The sequence below is a fragment of the Pinus tabuliformis genome, chromosome 2_1 (assembly GCF_031772625.1).
Source record: "Pinus tabuliformis cultivar Carrire ecotype Pingquan chromosome 2_1, CPIR1, whole genome shotgun sequence".
Lineage (NCBI taxonomy): Eukaryota > Viridiplantae > Streptophyta > Pinopsida > Pinales > Pinaceae > Pinus > Pinus tabuliformis.
Window position 1 is genome coordinate 28,379,132 of NC_142299.1, and position 20,322 is coordinate 28,399,453.

The 20,322-nt window shown below is 32.5% G+C and overlaps 1 protein-coding gene across 1 annotated transcript; it reads right to left on the reverse strand.

The window, feature by feature from the left end:
- Positions 1-17,671: 17,671 nt before the first annotated feature.
- Positions 17,672-19,954, reverse strand: LOC149198622 (uncharacterized). The gene is made up of 3 exons (XM_089399294.1): positions 19,749-19,954; positions 19,533-19,662; positions 17,672-18,504 (listed from the first exon to the last, which is right to left on the reverse strand). Exons 1-3 carry the CDS (start codon positions 19,879-19,881, stop codon positions 17,706-17,708), a joined length of 1,062 nt encoding a protein of 353 aa, XP_089255420.1. The 5' UTR covers positions 19,882-19,954; the 3' UTR covers positions 17,672-17,705.
- Between the last annotated feature and the right edge of the window lie 368 nt (positions 19,955-20,322).

Genomic DNA, 20,322 nt, shown 5'->3' on the forward strand with positions numbered 1-20,322 from the left:
AATGCGTAACTGCGAAGGTTAGGAGTCTATGGGTGTCTTGATCGGGGTTGAAGCACCACACTCAATCCTAACCATCGATCGCATTTTCAACCGCTTACGTCACAGTCAACTGTGGGGTTAAGTTGTTTTTAACCCATGTGTTAGTTGAAGGGCCGCAGATGGTAGGATTTGATGGACTCTATTATCCAATGGATATCGGGTCTTAAGACGATCAGATGATAATCTCAAATCTAGATCCAAACTCTTATAAACCAAGAGTTTATAAACCATATCGACTCTGTAAGGGTGGTTAAGTGTCGCGCAAGTTCCCTGGCTGATATCGTTGTGAACCATTGGATCCAACACACTTTGATCAATGACGTAGAGTGAAGCGCCTGTGCAAAAAGGGAAAGTCAATGTGGGACGGTTGCTGTTCAATTGTTGAGCAGACCCGAGGAGTTTATGGATGTGGGTTTAAATCTATTTGAGGTCTGGTCGTATGCATTCAAGTGGGACCAACGTTAGTTGGTGGATTATGTGTTATATTGTTGTTAGGCGATTGGTGGGGGTTTTTTGTTTAAACCTAGAATGTAAAGGCTTCCGATTTGTATAGGTGGGCCATAACCCATAGGTTCACGGTAAGGTTATTATGAAAGTCAAGGAAATTGCCTTTCGGAAATTTTATCCTGCATCAAAGTGGTATCAAAGCAACGTACTGAAAGGTTGCCAGAAGAGGTACAAAGGTCTTATATTTTTTATTTTGATAATTGTCTTATGATTGCAAATTTTGTTGCAGAAACTGGAACATATTTGGCATAGGTGGATAGCCAAATGAAAGAAGAAGAGAAATAACATCTACTAAACGATGTTAAGGAAGATTTAGCATAGGAAGAAGGACCATCAGATGATTGGTCAATAGCAAATGAAGAAATAGGAGATTGTGTAAAATTTCCAAATTTTACTCCAAGTAAAATCATTGAGTTATATAGAGAGTTAGACCTTCAAAGGAGAAAGCTAGAACAACAAAGAATAAATATCCAGAATAAATTGCTGATGAAGGATGACAAAAAAATATTCATAAATGACAGTCAAGAAGAAGATGACATGTACAGTAAATAGAAGCAGAAAATTATCTTGAAGGACAGTATGGCAACAACTAAAAAGGTGCAAGACAATAGTGAAGAAGAGGGTAAGGATGGCAGTAATGAAAATTTAGTCGTTAAGAGTTAAAGGCAATCAGCAGATAGAGGATATACTGGACAAAGAAATTGAGTTGGTAAGAAGGTTAATTTAAGTATGGGGGTTTACGCAGTGCATTATATTAGATATCATTTTGGGATTCAACTGCGTTAAGTAAGTCATTCACGTATGACCATTTCCATGAGAGATAGCCGTAACTGACTAATTTCTCATGATTTTTGAATAGTTCACTTAGCACTCATTGCATCGGGTGATGCTCACAGGGGTGAAGAAGTGTCTCAAAAGAAGACAACATCAAGAAAGCAAAGAAGCAACAGTAAGAGGAAGAGAGCAGAAGAATGTGAAAGCATTGCAAGTGGAACATTACAGAATAAGGTATGGAAACCTCAAAAACAACAACAGACAATAGCAACAATAGAAAAACTAAAAGGAAAAGAAATAGGCAAAGATAAATTACAAAAAAAAATCTGGGATCCAAGAGGACAATGATTAGAAGCACATGATTGTTTTCTAATTTGGGAGTCTAATGTAGGAGCATCATGGTTCCGAAAATGTGTACATTTAGTAGAATCTAGGTGGTCTTGTGTTTTCAAAAGAGTGGTTTTCCTAAGTATTTAATTAATGTAATTTTAAATATTTTGAGTGATTTAGGTGAGACATTTAGAATAGGAGTTAATTAAATATTGTGAGGATATTTGTAACTATTCTCGAATGTGGGAGAACATTAGTGATGATGAGTAATTAGTATGGATTGAGATATTGTAAATCTTAGAAAGTAGTTCATGATTTATGGAGGATCCTTAGGATTAGCTGAAAGTTGAGATCCTCAAGGGATAAAGAAGATATTTTAGGAACTAATTGAAGACTTAGAGGATTCTTAGGATTTAGTTGAGCTGATTGAGGATCTGAACCAAAATTGGTTAGCAAAATCCTTTTATGTATAATTTGTAAGCCTTGAAGGCTAAAAAAAGAGGGAGTTAGAAAACAGGAAGGTTGGATTGTGAGCTTATGGGCATTGAAATGAGAAAGGACCATTGATACAGATCATGTAAAGGCAGATCAAGCCAAAGCTAGATTGTAAGCAGGTTTTTATTTGTATTTGTACATTTGTTTAATGTGTGAGGAAATTGAATTCATTGTGACTGTGTGTCTCATTCCTTTTATGTGCTAAGTGATCCGTAATTGTAAATTTCTGGTTTCTGTGTGATAAACCATGAGGAATGAATTAAAGTTGAATTTCTGAAAGTCTTTCTAAGTGACAAAAGACTTACCGTCTAGGTAGAATCCGTGTTATTCCAGTCGAATATAATATATGTATGTAGCGGTCAAATAAAGAACGAATTATGAAATCTGGAAGAAGGGAAATAACATAGAGAGTATTATGTATTCCAATTCGAAGTGGTGTTAAAGAAATAGAGGTATAGCTGCAAGGAAAAGTAAAGAAATCAGAGAAGTCTTGGCACACTGTTTCTAAGCAGAGAAAGGAGTTAGCAGAGTTGAACTTGGTAACAAGTCGATCTGGAGGTGAGAAGGAAATTTAGTGGAAGCCCCAAGTTGGTGGAAAAGTGAAACAAGGCAAAGTGAAATGCGTAACTGTGGAGATTAGTAGTCTACTGGTGTCTTGATCGGGGTTGAAGCGCCGCACTCAATCCTAACCATCAATTGCATTTTCAACTGCTTACGTCACAGTCAACTGCGACAGTTAAGTTGTTTTTAACCCGTGTGTTAGTTGAAGGGCCACAGATCGTAGGATTTTATGGACTCTGTTATCCAATGGATATCGAGTTTTAAGAGGATCGGACAATAATCTTAAATTTGGATCCGAACTCTTATAGACCAAGTGTTTATAAACCATATCGGCTCCGTAAGGGTGGTTAAGTGTCGCACAAGTTCCCTAGCCGCTATCGTTGTGAACCATTGGATCCAGCACATTTTGATCAATGGGGTAGAGTGAAGTGCCTGTGTAAAAAGGGAAAGTCAACCTGGGAAGTCAACGTGGTACGGTTTTTGTTCAATTGATGTTCAATTACTAAGTCGACTAGAGGATTTTATGGACACAGGTTTAAATCTATTTGAGGTCTGGTAGTATGCATTCAGGTAGGACCAACGTTAGTTGGCGGATTATGTGTTATATCATTATTAGGCGATTGGTGAGGTTTTTTTGTTTAAACCCACAATGTAAAGGCTTCCGATTTGTATAGGTGGGCCATAACCCATAGGTTCACAATAAGGTTATTATGAAAGTCAGGGAATTTGCCTTTAGGCGGTTTTCTCCTGCGTCACATATTGTGCTAGTAATCATTGTATTATTTAGTTAATTGTAAAGAAAAGGTAGAAAGGTGAAAAGATGATCCATATGGTACAATACTAATTGAGCCACTCCCCTCTCAATATTATCAAGTTCCAAACAACTTCACTATAAATAATTAACAACTAATCTTTTATCAACATCCTCCCATATGAGACACTTAGGTTCCCAAACATGGTGCTAATAATTTCTCTATAAAAAAATATAAATATTAACAACACATGGAACTAAAAAATCTAGTGAATGAATACTCCCTATGCATTATGCATTCTTATATATTAATTAGACATAACAATGCAATCAAAGTAACTTGCTTCTTGAAAAAATTAAAATGGATCTCTTCTTAAATTATTTAAATAGGAATCTACATCTCTTAACTTATAAGGAACATATCGAAATCCTCTATCATAATTGTACTACAATTTTCTTATGCTTCAATTAGCAAGTTCTCTATTGAGGCATTATGTATAAATAATAATATAACTACCAACCCTTCATAGGATAATGATTGTAAAATTTCTATAAAAATGCTTAGGGATGCTTCTAAAGAATCATTAAATCTTGATAATATAAATATTTACAAGGGTCTTATTAAAAGGAAGAAAATATGGTATATAAATAGAAAGCAAGAGAAAAATTGCACCTATCTAAATCTCATCCTAGAAAGTTTCTGACCAAAAATTTAATTTATAAAAATAAATAAAATAACATGATTCCCTTGCAAAATTGGAATTCTCACCTTAAAAACTTTTAGGAATCCCTAACACAATGGACACTATTTTGAATGTCCTTATAGAGGATGATATATCTTCTTTCAAAGATATTGAGTTTCATGTTAAGCAACTTGCTAATGAAAAACTTAATGGCAATACGACCAAGCTAATTTTTTTAAATAGGAGGGCATATCCTCATTCCTCACATATACACACTCTTCAATTTGTTAGTGAAGAAAGGCTTTCACAATCACTTGATGCAGAGCCTAATTGTGCCTATCTTTACAAGTGAGGATAAAATAATTCCTTAATTATAGGACCATTATGATGAGCGACATTATAGCCAAGATGTATGGAATTATTTTGGAAAAAAAACTATTGGCCCATGACTAGAAAGCCATGGAAAAATACCTAAAGGCCAAACTAAATTTAGGAGATATCATTCAACAAAATAAATAAAATTGATCTCCTTTGTTGTTTAGTTGACTTTAGAAGAACTTCTAACATTGTTTTTAGGACAAAATTGTGGAATAGCTTTAGACGTTGTTCCTAGAACTTTCTCTTAGATTGTCCATCTTATTCCTACATTCCATGTAATTTTAGAACTATTTGTCAGTATCAGTTTAGTGAAACTATGGTGATATTGGAATCTCTTACCTTCATGTTAATCATCATCATTATCTTCACATCTACCTTGAGCTTCTTAGTGAAAGTGATAGCTAGTCAATTCCTAAAATATCATGGCCTGAAAGAGTTAGTCACCTTTACAACGCTATGAGGGTTGAAGATAAAAAACATTTTGTTAGATTGTCCATCAAATAAGGACATTTTGTCTAATTTTAAAAATATTTGTCACACTACCAACTTTGTGGACCTTTTAACCTAGCAAAACTATGGTGATTTTGGAAAGCTTCTCTTAATTCTTTAAAATCAAAAAAATAAAATACTGCTCTAAATTATATCTTACCGTCTTAAAATCCAATAAACCTTATTAATTTTAGTAAACTATTAATCATAATAACCATCACCAAATACTTTTACCTCTTATCTTTATTTTTTTTCTAACATCAATCCTTTGCATCTATACCTTCAACATCTATATGGTTTATATGAAACCAGATGCAAACAACTCAGACTTTAATGCATTTCTGATATGCAAAATATTTCAGCAAGCCATCGATCGGCTTACCAAGATCCACCTGCACTAGCGTCAAGAAAGGCCTATCTTAATTGACAAAGAGTACATCAATTACTACAACTTCATAAAGAAATGGAGCTCCAACATCCCTGCATTGTTCATCATCTTTTCACGGTAGCAGAATGTTTGCTATTTCTCTGCATTCAACTTGTGATCTCATAACCCTGAACATAATTAGTCACATCGATACCACGAGTCCCCAATTCATATTGTTACGTATAATAATAATATTTATCATAGTTTTTGGTTTCGGCTGCACCAATGTTGGAGTAAAGGGGTTGGCTTTATAGGATGATGCCTTGTGCATCGTTGCTAGAGATTTTAATGGTTACTTTACTCTACTGGTGGGAACAACTTAAATCCATGACGTATTTTTTACTCTACTTTCTAGAACAATTGGATTAATTCCAATTTTTTTCACATTTTTTTGAAACAGAATGTTTTGTCAAATCAATTTTACTTGAACAGATTAGGTTTGATTAATTAATCAATGATTTAATCTAGTGTTTTTATATCAATTCCTGATTCCCAAAATATTTGGCAATCAAAAAGCACATAAACACTATCTACGTCCATATCTATCTAATTGCCCAATATTCAAAAAAATCAACAATCTAGATAAGATCAAGGTGGGACTTCTGTGTCTGAAGGATGAAACAATGGTACTAGACAAACGTACATCTCTGAAGGATGAAACAATGATACTAGACCAACGTACATCTCTAAAGGATACAACAATGACACCAGACAAACGTGACACCTTACCACCCTAGGGTAGAGACCGACCACCCAACGGCATGGAACACGCGGAACTTGTAACGTTCTGGATTTAGGCCGTACCATCACCACGTTCTATGGTCTCTCCATCAATACCTGAATTTTTCTTTGTTACGGATTCATCTCTCTCTATACATTTTCTTCAGAACTACCTTGTTACTATTACACACTCTCAACACTCTTTTGGCGTAAATCGATGCAGCAGCATAATATTTATCCTCAGTTGCAATCTATACACAGATTACTAGAATTGTAGAAAATAAAAAATTTCAATAAAAATAATTAAATATCTCTTTCATATATTATATATTTTATTCTAACAAAATTATATATTTAAAATAAAATATATAAATAAATAAATTATAATATTCTTTGATTAATTATAATCTCATTTAATTAATTCATAAACATATCAAAGTTTCAACTTAAAATAATGGAAGGTTAAATTGGCTTTTTTATTGGTTTGGTGCACAAAAATTTAAATCTTAAATTTAGTGTTTACATAATATTTCATATCATGGCTATGATCAATTAAATTATTTTATAAACTAATTTATAAAAAAATTGCATTATTTGTTATCTTTATAAATTATTACATCAACTTGTTTTAAAAGAAAGTATTGCAATTGTCTAGTTGGGGTGGCTCAATTCGTAATGGCCTTGGAAATCAAGTCTCATCGAACCGAAAGTTTTTGGGTTCAAATCTTGTGCACAACTATATAAATTAAATGATTGGTAAACCTCTAGACATCAATCCATAGTAAAAATCAAAACACTTACCCCACAAGTCCATAGAGATTCTTAATTTATAAATAAGCTTTAATACAATACCATTGACCAATAACAGAGGTCTAAAAAATCATAAATCACTTCATAAGGATTTGAATTATTCCAATTGTAATAAGTTTATATTCTAATTAGATGAGGAAATTGATATAAGAAAATCTTATTTAGAAAAATGGTCCATTTTACTATAAGATGTGTAATTAATATATAAGCAATTTTTTTTAGTAAAATAGTCCATTTTACAATAAGATGTGTAATTAATATATAGTAAAAATTGCTAACGACTGTATAAATTAAATGATTGGTAAACCTCTAGACATCAATCCATAGTAAACATCAAAACACTTACCCTCACACGTCCATGGAGATTCTTAATTTATAAATAAGCTCTAATGCAATACCATTGACCAATAACAGATGTCTAAAAAATCATAAATCACTTCATAAGGATTTGAATTATTCCAATTGTAATAAGCTTATATTCTAATTAGATGGGGAAACTGATATAAGAAAAATTTATTTAGCAAAAATGGTCCATTTTACAATAAGATGGGTAATTAATATATAGTAAAAAATTTATTTAGCAAAATGGTCCATTTTACAATAAGATGTGTAATTCTTTTTTTCTCAAATAAAATTAGAATCATGCCACAGTGTCAATTTCCTAGGGATTTAAATTATTCAAATAAAAAATTTGTATTTAGTGAAATGGTCCATTTTACAAGGTCTATAATTCCTTTGTTTTACTCAAGTTAGAGTTGACCCATAACTTTTTTATATATGATTAATCAAGTAAATGTGTACATTAATAAGACATTCTTCTTATTGCAATAATTTTTTTGTTATATTTATAAAACTATTGACTATATTTACCACATTAAAAATGTGATTTTACTAATTACTAATGTATACAAAATTATATATTTATTAAAAATAAAAAATATTCTTATTTAAAAATATAATTATAATTAAAAACTTATAACATAAACACAAAACATTTAAAAGTATAATTATGATTAAACACTTATAATATAATCACAAGAACTACATGTATAAATATGTTTAAAAAATGAGTTTCAATCAAGTGAAATCATATGAAGTTTCACAAGAACTACATGTATAAATATGTTTAAAAAATGAGTTTCAATCAAGTGAAATCATATGAAGTTTCACAAGAACTACATGTATAAATATGTTCAATCCTAGTTAAATTAGTGGATAATAGGGAAATTCACTTGATGATGATGAGCACTATAATGCTTAATGTCTATTGATATTAGACTTGTTTATTGGATGTTAAAAAAGATGATGATGAGCACTATAATGCTTAATGTCTATTGATATTAGACTTGTTTATTGGAGGTTAAAAAAAATGTGAGATTGCTAGATATTTTTATTTAATCTTTTTTTTTAAATATTAAAAAAATTGAAATTGTTATAATTTTTATGTTTGGAAAGACAAGGAAGGTTGGTATTGTGATATGTATTTTGAAATTATGATTTAAATTTAATATTCACAGATACTTTAAGAGAAATTATTTTTCATCTTCAATCTTCTTATTATGGAAAAGAGGATAAATTCTTTCATCCCATGGTATTGTAAGAAAAATTACTTAAGTTAAGAATTTACATGATTATGTTGGGATGAATCTCCATGGTTAAGTATATTTTTTAATTCATATATTAATTCTTTTTGTAACTAATAATGTTAATAATTTAAAATAAAGTTATTATTTAGTTAATTTTTATGAATTTTTTTAAATGTATTTTCGGGTAAGTGTTTTGATGCCTATCTTCATTTACCAACCATTCAATTTATATGGTTGTGCTAGTTTTAGCAATGCTAATTTTTTTCTTTGAGCTATTCAAAACCAATAAATTCTTTTGATCTTCTAGAAAAGGGTTGACTACTTCCTTGTATTAGCTTAATTTTCTCAACCCTCTAAAGCTTCATCACACAAAAAATTCTCCATATACTTAAGGTGTCATGATATTTTTAATATTAACAATTATTTATAGAATGGCAACTTCCTATATTCCCCAATAATTTAGCAAAGACTTGGAATTTTATGCCATCCCCGATTGATTGAGGGGTTGAGTTTCAAGCAATTTTGAGAAATCCTTTTTTACCCATGACATTGTTTATCTTGTTCCCCTATATTAAGTACTTAGTCATGGTCATGGCCTAAATAGGAGGAAGACTTGTTTTTATCAAAATGATAAGATAAGATGATTGCCTTTAATTTTAAAATTATAAATTACAATTTTTTTTAAATATCTATTTTTCTGTAGGATTCTCTAATATTGAGTCCCCAAACTTCACATCAATATAAGATAATAGGAGTCAAAAAAGTATTAAGAGGAGTTTCTTCTTGTCCCAAAGCTAAATGAATAGTATTTTACAATTATTTTCAAACTCATGATAAACTTTCTACTCTCCATTTATCCTTTTTTCTATGCTATAGTTTCCAAAAACAATCCCATAATAAACTTCCCATCCTCCTCCATATTATTATCATATAAGAAAGTATAATAAATTATTGTTTTAAATGTAATTGTTGTAACCATTGTTTCACTAGTGTTTACAATTATACATGTATCAAAATAAATGTTATTGAGGATTCTTTAATGCTTGTCAAGGTCATATGAACTCTTTCCTATAACAAAAAGAATATAATTTTTCTGTTTAGCTTGTTGTCAATTTCAATCTTCAAATTCTATTTCAAATGGCATATTTAAATGTTGTGTGTGAACATTTATTTATTTATTTTGTTTATATTTTTTATGTGTGATTATGTTGAGACACATACTATAGTTTAGTAAATGGGGTGTGATTTTCTTTTTTAAATTAACATAATTTTAAAATATAAATAAAATATTTCATAATTAAAATTACAATATTAATTATAATTCAAAATAAAAATAAAAATATAGTTAATTTTAATTAAAAACATGATAAAATATCAATAATATATTAAAATTAATTCTATTATAATAAAAAATTATTAAAAATATTTCACTCTTACTTTACAACCTAAATAAAATAATTACACTTTAAAATAAATCGAAGCTCAAAATGTGATATTACTCTCGATACATGTTTGCTAAATCAATAACTTGATAATGTCACTACCATATGAATAATTAATGCAAGCTTGCTAAATTGTTAGATGATCCAAAAATACAATCTTATCATAGGTTATAAAATTAGAATAAAATAATTATTAATTTAAGATATTAAATTAATAATTATTATTCTAAAATGTTTAATTATTTAGAATTAGTATATTGTTGTAACTAGATATGACTCTCCAAATGTGTAGTATCTTAGGCTCTATTTTAGGAGATTTGTTAGCTAGTTGGTTTGAATAGCATTTATTGTAACTGGACACTTGTTATTTAATAAGTGATCCATAATTAGAGGTAGTTAGGACATGGAGCTTATAAATAGCTCATTGCAAGAGTGTTTGGATGTTCGGGTGTAAAATCTTGCAAAATCAATTATGTAATTATTTTTTTTCTTATTAATAAAATTACGTGTCTGAGGACACTTCTGCCATTATTGTGGTATCAGAGCTCTAGTAATGCTGCAGTTGATTTAAGGAGGAGATTCCAGCTCTACAAGTTTTTGGAAAACTCCATTGAATTGTTCAGCGAATGATTGGTATGAAATTTGTCAAGTTTTTGTTCAAAAGAGAAAATTTTTTATTATATTATTGATTTTAGATTTTTAAATCTGAAAATCAATTTTGTGAATTATTATCAAAATTGTTGTGTCTTGAATTTGTATTATTGTGGAGCTTCCATTCAATTGTGATGTGTCAAATCAATGTTTGTATTATTGTGGAGCTTCCATTCAATTGTGATGTGTCAAATCAATGTTTTGTAAGTATTAGTATTCTAGACACATTAAGATCATTTCCCAATTGCCAAATTCCATTGAATTGTTTATGTTGAAAACTGCGTTGAAGATCATTTCCCAATCGCCAAATTCCATTGAATTGTTTGTGTTGAAAACTGTGTTGAAGCTAAATAGAGCTCATTGTCAATGTGGTGTACATAACTACTAGTGGGAATAGAATTCCAGATGTAGATGAGCGCTCTGGAACGATCAGAAAATGGTTGGTGGGTATTGATGCGTAGAACATTGAGACCAATAGGCGTCCATTGAGAAATTTCCTGAGTAAAGAGAATCCAAGTATTATCTGTGAGTGCAATGAAGAAACATAGTTAAAATATTGTTGCCATGTTTGAAGAAGGAAAAAAATTCATGAAATTATAGCTAAATTGGAGGTTTGCCATCAAATTATGAATGTAGGTAGACATAGTTACAACGCAAATTCGACAAAGGAAAGCGTGGATCTGTAAGTGTGCCTTTTTTTGACTGATCAGCGTGGAGAAATTGGGGAGGATCTGGGCCTGCTTCCTTAAATTTGAAGTGTTCCCTTGTATCGTTTCAGTCTTATCTACCAGCAACTCTAATCTGTCATCTTGAATTAAATTACGTATGTAGGCTTGTACAACTTCAGGATCTGCAAACTTGTTCAACTTCAAAATCCGCAGGCTTGTTTAGTGCAATTGCCAGCCTGCCAGCCAGCAAAGCCAGTGTTGCCAGCCAACCTGCCAGCCAACAAAGCCAGCGTTGCTAGCCAGCCAGCGAAGCCAGCATTGCCAGCCTGCCAGTCAACGAAGCCAGTTGAAGCCATTATTCGCAAATCTCGTAACCAACTCAAGCAACACAAGGTGTTTCAGCAAGGGGTGGAGCGGATTCGATCTCCTCACCTGATTAAAATTCCCTGCCTTTTCATTCTCTGCCTTCTTTAACAATTTTCCAATTTCGAGCAAAATAAAAATGTTCTTCATTTTATTTATTTTCCGGCGGGATCGAGATATGGCCAGTTTCAGTTTTCACACGGACAGCCATACGCAAGCGATTTTGTAAATGGTGCAAGAATTTCGTTGAATTATATTTCTCAGTCCATTGACACGATGTGCACTCTTATGAATGGTTTAAAGTGTGCCTTTCAAAAAGTAGATTGAAATTCACTTTGTTAAATAGGGATTTGATGAAATTCTTTTAAATGGGATTTAAAAGAAATTAAAGTTAATGGAGTGATAAGGTGGAGTTTTTTTAATGGAGTGATAAGGTGTAATTATATTTTGAAATTTTGTATTTTAGTGGAGAAATAAGGTGCGATTGAAATTTGTAATTTTTGGAGTAATAAGGATTTTTTTTCTTTGTAATTTGTTTCTGGAGAGATAAGTGTGACATTGTAACTCAAAGTAATTTTACTTTGAGGGGAATAACTTTTTTTTACCAAGTTTTTCAAGAGCATCATTGTAAAAGTCAAATTTTGAAAGTTACCTTGTAATTTTTGAGAAATTGACTAGAGCCAAGTGCAAAGCTCAGTCATTTTTCTCCTGCTTCAACAACTATACGAGGGTCAAGGCCAAGCCCCAATAGATCGTGTTTTTTTGTGTGGTGTGTTGTGTTGTCCACCTTGTCATTTTTGTTCTGATTCTTGGTGTGAAGCTTCAACACTACAATGTCTAAGTTGATTAATTTGTTTTCTAATTCCGACAAACTTGAAGGCACAAAATCTTATAAAACATGTCACCGTCTCATCGAAAGCACTCTCATTTACAATGAATTATGGCAGGGTATATGTGATGGAGATATTAAGTAAAAAAAACCCACAGATGCAGCTGCACTAGCAAAATGGGAAGTTAAGAATGCCAAAGCCTTAGCTCTTATTAAATCTTCTGTGAATAATGAAATGTATGTCCATATAGAAAATGCTACAGATGCATGGTTTGCTTTGAAAACTTTTAAATACCTCTTTGATACTTAGCCTAAATCAAAGAAAGTTGATCTACAATTAAAATTGTTACAGCAAAAATTGACTGAAGGAGGTGATGTACTTGAATATATCTCAAGACTTAAGAATATTAGGCAGGAAATCATTAATGTTGGTTTTCCAGCAATAGATGATAGTTTTATGGTAACAATTGTAATTGCTGGACTTCCTTCTTCCTACACACATTTTTTGGAGACTCTACAATTAACTGGGAAATTGGAGAAACTAAAGTTTGATGAGCTTTGTGAAATGTTGACTCAACATGATAAAACCTTTGGGAGGAAGAAGAAAGTTGGTGAAGATTTTTTTCTCACAGAGGCCAGCACTAGTAAATCATTAGCAGACAGTTCTCGAGGCAGAGGCAGAGGCAATCAGAATCAAGCAGCACAAAGTCGAGGTCGAAGCCAAAGCAGAGGAAACAACTTTAACAGAGGCAACAATTCAAGAAGGAGTAATTTTCAAGGTAGGGAAACAACCAAGGAAGAGGAAGTTTTCAAGGAAATAATAATCAAGGCAGAGGACAATCTCAAAATAGAAGTCAAAGAAGAGGTAGAGGACAATCTTCAGGAAGAGGAAGAGACTTAAGTCAAATTGTGTGTCGGAGATGTAACAAAGTTGGCCATTATGCTGAATATTGTTGAACATCTCTTAATAAAATTCCAAAGTTTCAGCAGCATTCAGCGCAATTTGCAAACGATGAAGATGATGATAACTCAGAATATGTTTTTACTTCCTCACCAGTATCACAACTTTCATACCATCTTAGAAGTGATTATGAAGATGCCTGGATCTTGGATTCTGCGGCAACTCAGCACATGACTTGTCGACGTGATTTTTTTTTTTGGAATTTTCAAGATTGCCAACTTAATTCCATTTTTCTTGCTGATGATACAAAACATACTCCTTATGCAGAAGGAGCAGTTAAATTTTTTCTCCCTGGCATTGGAGAAAAAATGATTTCCAATGTATGGTGTGTACCAACTTTTAAGAAAAATTTGCTCTCTTTAGTCACAATTCGACAAGTAGGACATCAGATGATTATGGAAGATGGTTTAGCCAAGATTAATTCAGTCAAACAAAGTTTGAAAACTGTCATGACAAGTTATGAAGATGGAAAATTGTTAAGGATGAAAGGGACAGTTGTTTCAAGGCATTCTGATTTTGCGAGGGAAGTGACTACAGGTATTTCACCTGTAAGACTATGGCATGTAAGATATTCACATTTAAATTTTGAGAGTCTTTCTCAATTGCAAATACAAGGAATGGTTAAAGGACTTCCCACTTTCAAAAGGGAAAATGCAAAATGTGAAGCTTACATTTATGGCAAACAAAGTCGAGAAGGTTTTCCAACAAGTTCATGGCATGCAAACAGGCGGCTACAACTAGTTCATAGTGATGTTTGTGGACCACTACAAACTTCATTTGGTCGTTGCAAATATTTCTTACTATTCATTGATGATTTCAGCAGAATTACTTGGGTTTACTTCTTGAAGAACAAGTCAGAAGCATTTGATAAGTTTAAATTTTTTCACCAACTTGTGGAAAATGAAGTCAAAGAAAAGATAGGTACTCTCAGGACGGATAATGGGGGAGAATTCACTTCAAATGAATTCAAAACTTATTGCAGGGAAAATGGAATAAGACGACATCTTACTAATGTTTACACTCCACAGCAAAATGGAGTAGTCGAAAGAATGAATCGCACCTTGTTAGGAATGGCGAGATCCATGTTAACTTTCAAGAGGTTAAGTCCAACATATTGGGCAGAAGCAATACATACAACTGTCTACTTAAGAAACAGATCTCCAACTGCTTCTTTAGATGGAATCACACCTTATGAAGCTTGGTTTGGTTTCAAACCTCGAGTTAAACATCTTAGAGTTTTTGGATCAGTATGTTATGCCTTAGTTCCAAAAGAAAAACGAACTAAGCTTGACTCAAGAAGTTTAAAATGCACAATGATTGGCTATTCTGATGAGAAGAAAGGGTATCGTCTTTTGACCAATGGAAAATTCATTGTGAGAAGGGATGTCATTTTTTATGAAAATGAGAGTAAGAGTACTGAAGAAATTGAAAATCTTCTTCATAAGTTAGAAACTAAGGGCAGTAAAAGAAATGGAAAAATGCAAAGTCAACCAACTTCACCAAATTGGTATGAACTTGATTTTCCTTCCTCTGAAGATGAGTCATCCAGTCCATCTACATCAACAACATCATCTGGGTCTTCTAGCAGTTCATCCGCATCTCCAAGCAGCAGTAGTTCTTCTGACATTGATTCTCCAGATTCTTCACCTGAATGAAGAACACCAGTTTATATTAATCATCTTTACAATGATGGAGATTTTACAGAAGCGCAAACAAGTGAGCACCAACTATCGAAATGGGAAGTTCAACTTTTAAAAGATGTAAACTTGATGAGCAAAATAAAACAGGCACCAGAAGGGCACATAGAAGTGAAGGCAATTTTGCCTTGATAGCACATGATTTTATTGAACCTTCCACATACAAAGAAGCAGTAAAACATAAAGAATGGCAACAGGCTATGGTTGAAGAATATCAAGCAGTAATTGATAACAACATTTGGAAACTTGTTGATTGTCCATCAAATGTTAAACACATAGGATGCAAATGGGTTTACAGAATTAAGTATAATCAGAAGGGACAACTTGAAAAGCAAAAAGCACAACTTGTCGCAAAAGGTTTTGCACAACAAAAAGGCATTGATTATGAGGAAACTTTTGCTCCTACAGCTAAATGGAACACCATCCGATTAACACTTGCATTCCCTACTCAGAAAGGATGGAAAGTTCATCAAATGGATGTGAAAAGTGCTTTTCTCAACGGGGATTTACAGGAGGAAGTGTATATGACCCAACCACCAGGTTTTGAAATTGAAGGACAAGAACATAAAGTCTGCAAATTGATCAAGGATTTATATGGATTAAAACTAGCTCCCTGAGCTTGATATGCAAAGATGGATGAATACCTTAAGAAAGTTGGTTTTCAACGAAGTGAATCTGATGATACTTTGTATGTGCGACAACAGGGAAAATATCTGGTAATTCTTGTTATGTATGTAGATGATTTGATCATTGCTGGCAACCATGATGATCATATTGCACAGGTGAAAAAGGAGTTACATGCAGGTTTTAGTGACAGATTTGGGATTACTTCACTACTATCTTAGAGTTTGAGTCTTCCAACGTCCACAACATATTTTCATTTCTCAGAGTAAGTATGCAGCAGAGGTTCTTCAGCGATTTGGCATGCAGGATTGCAAGCCTGTTCTCACCCCCATGGAGCAAAACTTGAAACTTTCAAAATTTGAAGGGGGAGAAAGGTGGACAGTACCACTGACAGACAATTGATTGGCAGCTTGATTTATTTGACAAATACTCATCTTGATCTATCTTATGCAGTCAGTATTCTTTCCCGTTTTATGCAGGAACCACGAGACAACCACTGGAATGCAGCAAAAGAGTTCTTCAATATATCCAAGGAACAAAATATTTTGGTCTTCTTTACACAAAGACTAAAAATTTTGTACTTAGTGGATATTCCGATGTCGACTTTGTTGGGAGTATTGATGATCGAGCATCAACATCAAGTTATTTAATGAACATGGGGTCAGCATCAGTATCTTGGAGTTGTAAGAAACAAGCTACAGTGGCAACTTCTTCCGCAGAAGCAGAGTACATTTCACCAAGGGAAGCAGCATGTGAAATTGTTTGGTTGCGCCGAATTTTGCAGGACTTGGGCATTTCTCAGGCAGAAACTACATCATTATTCATTGACAGCCACAAGAACCCAGTTTTTCATTCAAAGACAAAGCATGTGGACACCAAGTATCATCATATCAGATCTCTCATTGCCAAAGATGTCCTCAAGCGAGTTTATTGTCCTTCCGAAGATCAGATCTCCGACATTTTCACAAAACCACTTGGCAGAATAAAATTTACTAAGTTCAGGGATGAACTTTGTATCTGTTGTAATGTATCTTTGGATCATAGGGGGAAATGTTAGATGATCCAAAAATACAATCTTATCATAGGTTATAAAATTAGAATAAAATAATTATTAATTTAAGATATTAAATTAATAATTATTATTCTAGAATGTATGTATCTTTGGATCATAGGGGGAAATGTTAGATGATCCAAAAATACAATCTTATCATAGGTTATAAAATTAGAATAAAATAATTATTAATTTAAGATATTAAATTAATAATTATTATTCTAGAATGTTTAATTATTTAGAATTAATATGTTGTTGTAACTAGATATGATTCTCCAAATGTGTCGTATCTTAGGCTCTATTTTAGGAGATTTGTTAGCTAGTTGGTTTGAATAGCATTTATTGTAAATGGACACTTGTTATTTAATAAGTGATTCATAATTAAAGGTAGTTAGGACATGGAACTTATAAATAGCTCATTGCAAGGGTGTTTGGATGTTGGGGTGTAAACTTTTGCAAAATCAATTATGTAATTATTTTTTTCGATTAATAAAATTACTTGTCTGAGGACACTTCTGCCATTATAAATTAATGATTAAAATGAGTATGCACTTATTTTGCATCAATAAAACAGGTAATAGAGTTCATGTAATAGAGTTTTGATAATATATAATTTTGTTTTCAATTTGATAAAATCACATAGAATATGATAATCATATAAAAAGCGAGGACATGCAGAACATAATGGAGATTTCGAACATGAATATTGCAGACAAGAAGACTAAGCCAGAGGGATCTCAGTCCTCATATGATGTTGCGTACTATTATCAGACATTTAGAACAAAAACCAATTTGCAAAATTTCAGTTTTAGCTGCAGATTTATTTTACTTTCGATTGCAATATTTTCTGGGTCTGGAAATATTCCAGTCTATGGGAATATATCATTCATACAGTTTGTAGTACCTATTCTACTGGTAGAACCTGTAGTGTTATTCCTATAACATGCTTTATAATTCAACAGATACGGAGCTGCTCCAGTGCAATAATTGCCAGCTGCTTGGTGGAGTACGCAGGACAGATCTTCTGTGTTGGGGTTATTGTATGTGAGTTGCAGGCATTCTGGTGTTATGTTTGCTAAGGGATTGCTAGTCCCTGCTCTGTAATCTGTCAACAAGCTGGTGGGCATGCACATGGTTGTAGGTGCTGCAAATTCTGTGGTCATGGATTTTGGCTCTATGCCAATTAATGGGTCTACACTCATAATTCCTCCACACATCCACATTTCATGAGATGTTAGATCATGTAGTGCTCTGAAGTCCTCATCAAACACTGTGACATTGCTGGAATTTTCAGGGCTAAAAGCTGGGGTATCTTGGTGTGCTGTTTGCTGGTTTTCCATGACTTCAGGAAAGAAAGATTCTAATAATTGATCCTGTGGCCTTACTTCAGATGCAGCCATTTGGGTGCATGTTAATTTTTGGAAACAGTCAAAATCCAATGTTTCTGAACCAAAATGATCTTCACTTGAAGCGTATTCTGGCTTGTTCATGGACGTTCTTTTGCTTTTGCCTGGATCTTCGTCAGGGCAGCCATTGGAATCGTTGAAAAGTCTGTGAGAGTTGGGATCTACTCCCATGTGAATTAATTTCTTCTTTATGCAGGAGTTCCAGAAATTTTTGATCTCGTTATCAGTTCGCCCAGGCAATTGCCTTGCAATCTGCGACCACCTGCAACATAACCCATTAAGTTAACTCGTTGGCAGAGGACCTCAGGGATCTCTGACAGAAAGAAAGAAGTTGCATATTATGTAGGGATGAAAACAAACTTATAACGCAAAAGGTATTGTAGCAAACAGGGGGAGAGTAGGGAGGCTCTTTATAATTCATTACCATACAAACAATTTAGAGAAATTTGAAATGTATTTAAAAAATTAGAATATTTTTTTACTTTTCAATTTAATTGAAACATGTCATACATATATATAGTTTAAAATAGGTTAATTTAATTATTTTTGTTTATTTAAGAAGTGTTTTTGATACTTATCATGGTATCATGTTTATGGGTTGTTACTAACTATTTATTTTATATAGTTGTTCTAGTAATTAGTTTACTCATCTAAATTAGATGGTTGATGAATATAGATATTCTTAAAATACTAATGTAAATAAGAGAGATAAATATTTAGAAGTAGTTTTTCTAACTAAACTAATAATAAATTAAAAATAACTTAATAAATTTAATCACAACTTTAAACAAAAAAATTCCTTTTATTAAATCTTGAAGCTATACTTAATATTAAAAAATAAATAAAAAATTAAACTCATACTCTTTTTTATGTACAAACTCTTCCACATAGAAAATTTTATTACATAAAATCAAATTAAATTAAATAAAACAAAATAACAATAATAATATAACATTTCAAAACATTAATTCAACTTAGACAAATTGATATAGGGATGAAATTATTGGAAAATATAAAAATCAATTATACTTTATATAAAAAATGAATATTTAATAATGGTTATAAATAAATTATTTTATAAATAAAAATATATTAAATTAACCAAAATCAACTCTTAAAAAAACATACTCATATTTACATAAAATTATTTTTTTACAAAACAAATTCCGTCCATAATAGAGATTGTTCTCAGTAATATTTCAAAAAGAGTGGTCTCAATAATATTTCAAAACTCTCTTTGAAACTTGTTAAATAAACTGAAAAAACCTTAAATAACAACAGATATGGTACCTATTTCCAAGAACAGCATGCATTTCAATGATAGTTCTCTCTTCAAGCAACGAGAACCTGCCTCGTTTCAGACCTGGCCTCAAATAATTGATCCATCGAAGCCTGCAACTCTTTCCACATCGTTGCAACCCTTTGAACAATGAAGACAATCCAGTTAAACAATTGTCACTTTCTGGACTCTATCTATTTGAAATCTACATGGCAGGAGCTGCTTACCTGCTTGCTTGGGCACTGAGCTCCAGCACCCATGCCCATATTTTGTAACATAAGCTTTCAATAACCTGTCCTCCTCCGGAGACCATAACCCTTTCTTGAATTTCTGCTTCTCACAGCAAGAATGGCAGCCCATGACCTCTGAACCCACTGATTCTCTTCAATTAATACGTGGTCTGCAATCTTCTGGATAGCGATTCCACGCTGAATTTGATTGAGAGATTGATTGGGAGAATCATGACTCTATGTTTGAATTTTCATCACGTCGATATTTTTATACAAAAAAACCCTAAGTAGGTTAGCGTCGCCGACATGGAAACTTGCATTATACTTCCATGCCGACGGAATCTTCCGACAATATTGAAAACAATGGCAAACCCTAAACCCTAATTTGGTATTAGACTTTCTTGTCAATCAACGCCGCCGCCATTTCAACTTTTCTGAATACAATTTATGGAACTGAACCCATCCCGATCAACTGAATGGGTCGGCCTCTGATCCCCGATATCATCTAATTTCATTTTATCCACCAAATTGGTAAACCTGTATGCCCCTTATTTTACATTTTCGCTTTCTA

Excerpts from the sequence above, each read along its gene's own strand:
- LOC149198622 (XM_089399294.1), bottom strand. The coding sequence starts at position 19,881 with ATGGGCTGCCATTCTTGCTGTGAGAAGCAGAAATTCAAGAAAGGGTTA. Across the intron at positions 19,663-19,748 it reads CTCAGTGCCCAAGCAAGCAG|GGTTGCAACGATGTGGAAAG; the intron begins GTAAGCAGCTCC and ends CATTGTTCAAAG. Across the intron at positions 18,505-19,532 it reads CATGCTGTTCTTGGAAATAG|GTGGTCGCAGATTGCAAGGC; the intron begins GTACCATATCTG and ends GTTATGTTGCAG.